At 58.4% G+C, this 9,003-nt stretch overlaps 1 protein-coding gene across 2 annotated transcripts; it reads left to right on the top strand.

The window, feature by feature from the left end:
- Window positions 1-161: 161 nt before the first annotated feature.
- ATG9B (autophagy related 9B) lies at window positions 162-8,951 on the top strand. 2 transcript variants are annotated; one of them, XM_055335215.1, is made up of 14 exons: window positions 162-1,042; window positions 1,427-1,571; window positions 1,658-1,740; window positions 1,906-1,970; window positions 2,146-2,307; window positions 2,875-3,016; window positions 4,561-5,315; window positions 5,493-6,072; window positions 6,643-6,879; window positions 7,044-7,177; window positions 7,349-7,445; window positions 7,646-7,769; window positions 7,854-7,995; window positions 8,167-8,951. In XM_055335215.1, exons 1-13 carry the CDS (start codon window positions 1,040-1,042, stop codon window positions 7,979-7,981), a joined length of 2,655 nt encoding a protein of 884 aa, XP_055191190.1. In that variant the 5' UTR covers window positions 162-1,039; the 3' UTR covers window positions 7,982-7,995; window positions 8,167-8,951. The 2 variants fall into 2 exon arrangements, with proteins under 2 accessions (XP_055191190.1, XP_055191191.1); XM_055335216.1 differs by having other exon boundaries at window positions 941-1,571; window positions 1,697-1,740; window positions 5,493-5,646; window positions 5,893-6,072.
- The last annotated feature ends 52 nt before the right edge of the window (window positions 8,952-9,003 follow it).

The following is a 9,003-nucleotide window of genomic DNA, read 5'->3' on the forward strand; positions in this document are numbered from 1 at the left end:
CCCTACAACAGCCCTCAGGCCTCAGCCCTGGAGGCCCTGACACCTGGGTGGCTGAGTCAGCACCTCAGGAATGGGGTTCAGTAGGAAACCGGGTGATTCAGGGCCTCAGGAATGGCGTCGGACATGCCAACAAAGCAGCTGCCTCCTCCTCTTCATTGAGGCAGCAGCAAGGAACTCAACTCAGCCAGCTCATCCTGGGGTATTCAAATTACCCTTCCAAATCTTGGACCCCCAGCTGCCCTCCACTGGTTCAGCTCTGATGCTTCTCAGGGGGCCCCCAAAGTTGGATCAGGACTAGGCAAGAGGGTTTTCAGCATTTAAGGGGACAAAGAAGAAAAATAATGGAACTTCCAAGGGGGCCTCTTTCTACTGTAAGCTCCCAAACCACTTCTCACATCCAGGTTAGCTGCCTCTCCTTTCTCCACTGCCTTCCCTTCTTCAGATTTACTCCAACCTGCCCTCAAAGGCGGGAAGTCGCCCTCTTTCCTTAGCACCATCAGGCAAACAGAACACCAGCCCATTCTTTTCTTTTTCCTCTTTTTGCTTTTGGTCTTAAAGCATGTTTCTGTTCATCACTGGTGCGTGCATGCATGTGTGTGTGTGTGTGTGTGTGTGTGTAAGGGGAGGGGAGACAAGATTTTAAGTAATCAAAGATTTAACATCATAGTCTTATAATCCTTTGGTAGGAGTTTCTTTTTGCTTTGTTATTTTGACTGCTACTCTCTGGCCTCCCCCTTTAAACCTACTCAAGGTCTGAGGATGGGACAATAGGTGTCTCTGGTCTGTATGTTCCTCAGCCCCTGCCCCTCCTGGGGAAAGAGGCTAGACCTTGAAGAGGTTTGGCCACAGATTCCCCTGGAAGGGGTGTGAGTGGTCAGACAGGTGACTGAGAGCTGGGACGCCTGAGGCCTGCCCTAACTGAGTCACCACGTTGTTGTTGTTGTCACTATTCTTGTTGAAGTCTCTGCTTAGCACCCCAGAGTTCTGTGGAAGCAGCAGCTCCCATCCTTCCAAGCATTTCCAGAGAAGCTACTGCCTGATGGTGAGGCGAGTGGGCTGGGGGGGGAGGAGAGGGCGGCCGGGGCGGTGGGGAGACCTGGGGCCAGGTTCCGTGCCTCTCCTCCCCATATCCCTGCCTCCTCTTCCTCCTCCTCCTTGTCGGGGGCTTGGCAGAGGGAGGATTTCCATCTTCTCTCTGTCCCCTGCCCCCCACACAAGAAGCTCCCCTTCCCCTCTGGCCCTGGGACCACCCTGCCCAGCGATGCAGGCCCCAGGGACCTCTCAGCCTTGCCACAGCGCCCTCCCCACCCGGACAACACAGGCACAGCCTGCAACGACACCCATCTCTGCCCCCCCCTCTTGGGGCTCCCAATCCACCCCACCCCTGGCCTCAGTGACTCCCCCTCCCTCACGCCGATGCCCCCAGGACCCTCCTGGGCTGCGGATAGGCCCTCTGATCCCTGAGCAGGATTATGAGCGCCTGGAAGACTGTGACCCTGAGGGGTCCCAAGATTCACCCCTCCATGGGGAGGAGCAGCAGCCCCTGCTCCATGTGCCTGAAGGGCTTCGAGGTGAGTGTGGGTATGGGGCTGTGAGGGCAGTGCATTGAGGGAGGCTGGGGGATGGTGGCTCCTGAGGGTGTGAACTGGTCATTCAGGTGACAGCCAAGTCCCAAGAGTCTCCTCTCTGTACCCAGGCTCCTGGCACCACATCCAGAACCTGGACAGCTTCTTCACCAAGATATCCTTTGTGCTTGGCCTGGCAGCAGTGGCATGGGGGGACCCTTTGGGGCTGGTGCTGTTCTTGGCAGGGAGGCTCTGAGGGTGCAAGGGAATGAGGGAGAGGGAGAGGTGTCCTCAAGAAAGGCACATCATGCCTCAGGCTTATTTCTTGACACGCTGTCACATCTATAGCTACCACCAGAGGAATGGCTTTGCCTGCATCCTGCTGGAGGATGTCTTCCAGTTGGGGTGAGATGCTTGTCCCAAGCCCCAGACCCTGTCATCTTGTTTCCTCAGTAGTGCCTGCTGCCTCTAGTCCACCAGCATAGCCACTCCCCACCCTGCCAGCAGCCCAGGGCTCAGCAGGGTGGGGAGGACACCCAGGACTGACTGGAGGCTGATCACTACACTCCCTGTCTCCTAGACAATTCGTCTTCATTGTTACCTTCACAACCTTCCTCCTTCGATGCGTGGATTACAACATCCTCTTCGCCAAACAACCAAACAACCGGACGAGACCTGGGTTGCTCCACAGCAAAGTAACCTTGGCAGATGCCATACTATCCTCCTCCCAGTGTGCCCAGCGGTGAGTGATAGCCAGCTGGGGGGAAGGAGTGGGGGACATGAGCGGACAAGAACCCACCCACCCTGTCCATTTGTACCCTTGGTCTGAATCAGCAGTTCTCCAAGCTTTTGTTCTCAGGACACCTTTAATACACTTAAACTTGATCAGGAACACCCAAGAGCTTTTGTTTATGAGAATTATCTCTACCTATCTATGTCTACCTTCTTAGAGATTAAAGCTGAGAATAACTTTAAAACCTAAGAATGCAGAAGCATACATTCCATTGGCTGCTGATGTGATGTCACACACACATTCTAGCCTCTAGAAAAGTCCATTGTCTGCTCATGAGAGAATGAGCATGAAAACAGCAGGAAGCCTTAGTGCTACCTGAAAAAAGTGTGGCCTCACAGACACTTGTGAGACACAAGGGTCTGTGAGGCCCTCAAGGACTCCCGGGGTGAATAGTCTGAGAGCCGCTGGTTCAGCGGGGTCCCCCTCTCTCTAACTTTTCCATCTCTCCCCAAGTCTGGTCTTCCTTTCTATTGGGGCCCCCACTTTCTCGATGCTCTCTGTCCCATCTACACACAGGATCCGTTCCAGCGCCCTGCTGGTCTTCCTGCTGATCCTGGCTGCAGCCTTCTGGCTGTTACAGCTGCTTCGCTCAGTTTGCAACCTCTTCAGCTACTGGGACATCCAGGTGTTTTACAGGGAGGCCCTGCACATCCCCCCGGTGAGCTGGGTGCGCCTGGCTGTGGATGGGCGCTGTGTTGGGCAGGCGGGGGGAGGGACAGAGGATAGAGGAGTGGGGAGCTGTGCAGACAGAAGGACCCAGTGGAATGCAGGCAGAAGGCCTCATTGATACCTGGCCAGGCTCTGAGTAATGTTAGGAGGTGGGGTGCCACCACTTAGAAAACCATGGTCCTGACCCTCAAGGAATTTTGTTGATTTAGTTCGATTATAGAAGATGACTTATTGTCACATGCTTGTGGTCAAAACAGTAGGTATTTAGAGGAAGGGTGACCCTCTGGCTTTACAGGACAGGAGGAATTTGGGTGGGGCTGGGAAAGATAGGAGATGGGAAGGCAGGAAGTGGATGGCAGTGAGGAGAGGAGACAGACCTGCCAGCCTACAAGTGAGTGGTCAGGCCCCACCGGGTGATCCCACCACCCTCCCTGGCCTCACTCCCTATTGCAGTAAAGCCACTGTGTGTGTCCTTCCCTGCCCCCGTTCATGCTTTGCCCTTTCTTTCCTCCCCATCATGTCTGTGCTCCTTCTTGCTTTGTTCCCAAGTTCGTTCTTATAGGCCCAACTCAAAGGCTACTTTCTGCAGCCGGCTTGGCTTCCCTTGCTCCCCTCAGAAGTGTGGAAGCTTCCACACAGCTCTCCTGCACAGCCAAGGGCAGAGGCTTCAGAAAGCCCCCTTGGGTAGGGGAGTGCAGGCGGAGTGCAGGGAGGATGGAGAGGGCCCTGGGAGCCCAGGTGGGGGAGTACAGGAGTGAGACCACTGCTCCTCCAGGAGGCTGCTGACCCTTCTCTTCCTCCTCCTCCCTTCTTTCTCCTCCTCCCCCATTCCTTCCAGGGGAAGGGGAGAACCTGGGATGGACTGGAGAGGCTGGCCTGGAGGGACTTGACTAAGCCGGACTGGGGCAGCTGGGTGAAACTGGGCTAACATGAGGTTTGCAGATGAGACCCCAGTGAGATCTGACATCCCACCCAGACACAGCCAGTGTCTTAGGCAGGTTGATCTGGTGGTGGAGCGGGAGGGGGGATGGAGGGAGGGGTCCCAAAGCATGCTGAGACAAGGAGGCTTTGGGTCCTGTGTTGGCTGACACCCTAGGGACCAGGAAGGTGAGAGAGTGCGCATTCCCTGCGGCAGTCCTGTGCCCTCTGTGAAGACCTTTGGGGAGGAAGGGGAGGGTACAGGAAATCTGCTCTTCAGGAGCAGAGATCAGATACCTGAAGAAGTGAAATGAAGTGTCACCGGGAAGCACATGACTCATGGCCTCAGCAGAGGCAGGGGCATGAGGATTGAGGATCGCAATTGAGAAGAGGATGAAAGGAAGTAAGAAGTAGCTTGATTGCTAGTGACAGGGTCAGCGGAGGGCAAGAGAGGGCAGAAAGGGAAAGGTGGCAGGTTTCAAGCCCTGCAGGACACCGGCAGGCTGAGGTGGGGACAGGGCAAATGAAGGCCGCAGTTCTGGTCAAGGTGAGTTTGGGCATCACCGCGCTGTGGAGGAGTCCAGCGTGCTGCGCTCACCAGTGCCCTCTCCACAGGAGGAGCTCAGCTCGGTGCCCTGGGCCGAGGTGCAGTCCCGCCTGCTGGCGCTGCAGAAGGGCGGGGGATTGTGCGTGCAGCCGCGGCCGCTCACCGAGCTCGACGTCCACCACCGCATCCTGCGCTACACTAACTACAAGGTGGCGCTGGCCAACAAGGGCCTGCTGCCGGCCCGCTGCGCGCTGCCCTGGGGAGGCAGCGCAGCTTTCCTCAGCCGCGGCCTGGCGCTCAACGTCGACCTGCTTCTCTTCCGCGGGCCCTTCTCGCTCTTCCGCGGGGGCTGGGAGCTGCCCGACGCCTACAAGCGCAGCGACCAGCGGGGCGCCCTGGCGGCGCGCTGGCGGCGCACGGTGCTGCTGCTGGCCGCCATGAACCTGGCGCTGAGCCCGCTGGTGCTGGCCTGGCAGGTGCTGCACGCCTTCTACAGCCACGCCGAGCTGCTGCGGCGCGAGCCGGGGGCGCTGGGGGCGCGCCGCTGGTCCCGCCTGGCCCACCTGCAGCTGCGCCACTTCAACGAGCTGCCGCACGAGCTGCGGGCGCGCCTGGCCCGCGCCTACCGCCCGGCTGCCGCCTTCCTGCGCGCCGCCGCGCCCCCCGCGCCCCTGCTCGCGCTGCTGGCCCGCCAGCTCGTCTTCTTCGCCGGCGCGCTCTTCGCCGCGCTGCTGGTGCTCACCGTCTACGACGAGGATGTGCTGGCTGTGGAGCACGTGCTCACCGCCATGACCGCGCTCGGGGTCACGGCCACCGTGGCCAGGTGCTGGGGAGCTGCCCGGACAGGAGGGGGAGAGGGCCGTTCCTCTGACCTGGGGCCCGGCTCCCGCGTATCCCTTCCCCTCCCGCGGTTCAGCGACCTCCTCTCCCGCGCCCTGCAGCCCATCCGCCCTCCCCTCCTAACCGCAGGCCCCTTCTCCACCCTCATCCTGCCCTCCAGGTCTTTCATTCCGGAAGAGCAGGGCGGGGGTCGTTCCCCGCAGTTACTGCTGCAGGCGGCTTTGGCGCACATGCACTACCTCCCCGAGGAGCCCGGCCCTGCCGGCAGGGCCAGCGCTTACCGGCAGATGGCGCGGCTGTTGCAGTACCGGGCGGTGAGGTCCGGCCCGAAGGGGGGCTGCGGGGATACCCGACCCCAGGCGCCCCAGGCGCCCGGGAGAAGGCTTGGGACAAACGGGGACTCGGCTCGGGGCTGGTCATCCCGGGAGCCCGCAAGTGATGGGCTTAGAGGTTTGCGGCACCTGCGAACGTCCCTGGGGACCTCGAGGTTCTGGTGGCGAGCGCGCGGGGGGGGGGGGGGGCTTCAAGAACCCCTTCTCCGCCTCTCCTTGCCTCCCCAGGTCTCCCTCCTGGAGGAGCTCCTGTCTCCCCTCCTCACTCCGCTGTTTCTCCTCTTCTGGTTCTGCCCGCGTTCCCTGGAGATCATTGACTTTTTTCATCACTTCACTGTGGATGTGGCTGGCGTTGGGGACATCTGTTCCTTTGCCCTCATGGATGTGAAGCGCCACGGCCACCCTCAGGTTAGAGCCTGTCCCTGGCTTTGTGGGTTTTGTGCTTGGGTAGGGCTTTACTTGCCTCTCTCAAAGCAGAGCTGACTTCCACCCCAAGCTCCATTGCTTGCCACCTATGACCCTGAACCAATCACTTCACTTCCCCACAGTTTAGAGTCCTTATCTGTCAGATGAGGACACTAACTGTAGCCAATGCGCAGGGCTGTGAGGATTACAGGAGATGGTGTGTGTAGAGCCCTAACAGGTCCCGGCACATTGTAACTCCAGCAAGTGGGAGGAAAGACTGCCGGAGAGGCGGAGATCTGAGCTGGTCAGGAGCTGGAGGAAGGCGGTCAGGCCAGCCCTGGGCTCCCATGTGCACAACTTGGCAAAACATTAAGCCCCCGCCCTGCCCTAGTGCTGGCTCGAGACCTGGGTCCTGCTTTGCTGCTGTATTTTTGGGTGATCTTGAGCAAGTCCCCCTCTGTGCTTTGACCTGGAAAACCGGGCCAGGGTTCTGTCCTGCCTACCCCCACAAGGTTCCCACTAAAGCTGCAAAAGCAGTGCCTACAGCATCTGAACGACTGTTCCCATTCGCAGTGGCTCTCGGCAGGACAGACAGAGGCCTCCCAGTCTCAGCGCGCAGAGGATGGAAAGACTGAGCTCTCCTTGATGAGGTTCTCCCTGGTACATCCACAATGGCGCCCCCCAGGGCACAGTTCCAAGTTCCTGGGGCAACTTCGGGGCAGGGTACAACAAGATGCAGCGGCCTGGGGTGCCACCTCTGTTCGTAGCCCCCCCACCCCTGGGGTGCTCAGCGATTCTTCCTCACCTCTGGTAAGTTGCAGCCTGGCCTGCCCTTCTCCCCTGCCCCCCTTACTCCTGTCCTTCTCACTGTTCCTATTGACCTGCTCCCTGGTCCAGCTTGTTCTCAGGCCTTTCCTGGACCTCCTCCCTCCCCTTCTGTCCTCTTTCCTGACACCATCTTCTCTTGTTCCCAGCCTGAGGCCTTCTTGGCCAACCTCTTGGTGCAGCCCCTCCTGCCCCCACGGGACCTGAGCCCCACAGCACCCTGCCCAGCTGCTGCCACAGCCAGCCTCCTGGCCTCCATTTCCCGCCTTGCCCAGGACCCGAGGTGAGGGGTGGAGGGGCTGAGAGGCAGGGCAGCAGGATTAGGGGGACTGGTCCTCTGGGAGGAATATTCAGGAGCCCTGGTGGTCCCTGGGAAGGGGAGATGAGTCTGGCCCTCTCTGTGGGGTGCAAGGGGGAGGGGCACATCTTTGGTGTACTGTGCTCTCCCTTCCAGCTGTGTGTCTCCAGGAGGCACTGGGGGCCAGAAGCTGGCCCAGCTTCCAGAGCTTGCTTCTGCTGAGATGAGTCTTCATGCCATTTACCTGCACCAGGTGAGCAGAGGGGTGCCAGAAAGAGAAATGTGGGGAGAAAGTAGCTGAATGAAATGGAGATGGGAGGGGGCATAGAGTATAAGGAAATACTCCACAGGAGCTGGAAGAGGAGGTCCGAAAAGCCTTGGCACCCAGTCCAGGGACTGGGTTTTACACTGTGGGGCATGAGGGAGCTCATCATTCCTCTTTTTTCCATTCAGCTCCATCAACAGCAACAGCAGGAACTGTGGGGTGAGGCTTCAGCCTCTTCCTTGTCCAGACCCTGGTCCAGCCCCTCCCAGACACTCTCACCAGATGAGGAGAAGCCATCCTGGTCAAGTGATGGTGAGGTGGTCAGGGCATACGGGGTGGACCCTGGGTGGACAGTGGGCATCACTGTACTGGCCAGCTGATGGCTTTTCTCACCAGGCTCCAGTCCTGCCTCCAGCCCCAGACAGCAGTGGAGAACCCAGAGGACTGAGAATTTGCTCCCTGGAAGGTTTCAGGAGACCACAGACACCCAGAAGGAGCCTGGCCAGGCCCCTGGCACTGACTGAGAGGGCTCCTCAGGGTCAGTAATGTCTAACGGAAGGGGGTAGGGGGAAGCTGAAGAATGAATAGAAAATTGGATGGAGCCAGACCTGGAGGGATGAGGGCAGTGGTGGGAATTCAGGGTGATGGGGAGGTCATCTTTGGAAACTAAACCCCTGGAATGTTTGCCAAGAGTCTCCTCCTCCTCCAGGTTTCCTGGCTTCTCCAGCTATAGGAGATCAGACAAGGTGGAGTGGAAGGACATGACGCCGAGCCCTCTTTAGAGACCCCCACAGACTGGAGGCCTAAGGACCCTTTAGTTGGGAAGGACTTGGGGGAGGTCAGTGATGAGCTCACCCCAGAGAGCACAGAAAGGGTAGGAGAGGCGATGCCAAAAGATCTGGAAACAAGTCTTAGAGATGATCCCCATCTGGAAGGCTAAGGGGACACCACCCCAACCAGCTGTTCTTGCTGTTGATTGCCAGGGAAGCAATCCCCAGGTGTCCTCAGGGCAGAGGACAGTGCCAAGGCGGAGGTCTAGCTATATGTAAGGGAAACAATGAGGGACGGGACCTGAATGGCAGTGGGCTCTTCAAGCTGGCCTGACCTTTAGGGTCCCATGGGACTTGTGGAAGGGGGCCATGGGGACTTGTAAGTGGAAAGACTACAGAGGGCTGATGTTTTTGGAGTTTGGCAGTGCTGTGACGTCTGAGGAAGTGGGTGTGGCTCCTCATCCTGTCTGAAACACGCAGTAAAAGTTGTTGCTCATGGCTGTGTCGCACATCACCGTGACCGTAGCCTCTGGCATTCCCACTCCTGACAGCTGAGGGATGTACCTGCTTCTCAATCAAGAGCGAGGAAGCAACACAGAACTGTCTGTGCTTGGCTGGAAACCACATTTCTAGAGCACTGGGTCAGAGTAGAGTATGTAGGGTAGGGCTCCCTGTCAGAATTACCATGACCATCATCTGCACGAATTAAAAGACAAAGCTTGTTGTTCTGTAGTTTTAATCGATGGGGCTGGGTTAGGCATCTTAGTAGCTCTCAT

The sequence above is a fragment of the Nyctereutes procyonoides genome, unplaced genomic scaffold (genome assembly GCF_905146905.1).
Source record: "Nyctereutes procyonoides isolate TBG_1078 unplaced genomic scaffold, NYPRO_anot_genome, whole genome shotgun sequence".
Lineage (NCBI taxonomy): Eukaryota > Metazoa > Chordata > Mammalia > Carnivora > Canidae > Nyctereutes > Nyctereutes procyonoides.

Bases quoted from the DNA above. Each gene is read 5' to 3' on its own strand.
- ATG9B (XM_055335216.1), top strand. From the start codon at position 1,040: ATGGTGAGGCGAGTGGGCTGGGGGGGGAGGAGAGGGCGGCCGGGGCGG. The intron at 2,308-2,874 runs GTGAGTGATAGC...ATCTACACACAG, and splicing joins TCCTCCCAGTGTGCCCAGCG to GATCCGTTCCAGCGCCCTGC. The intron at 5,316-5,492 runs GTGCTGGGGAGC...CCTGCCCTCCAG, and splicing joins GTCACGGCCACCGTGGCCAG to GTCTTTCATTCCGGAAGAGC.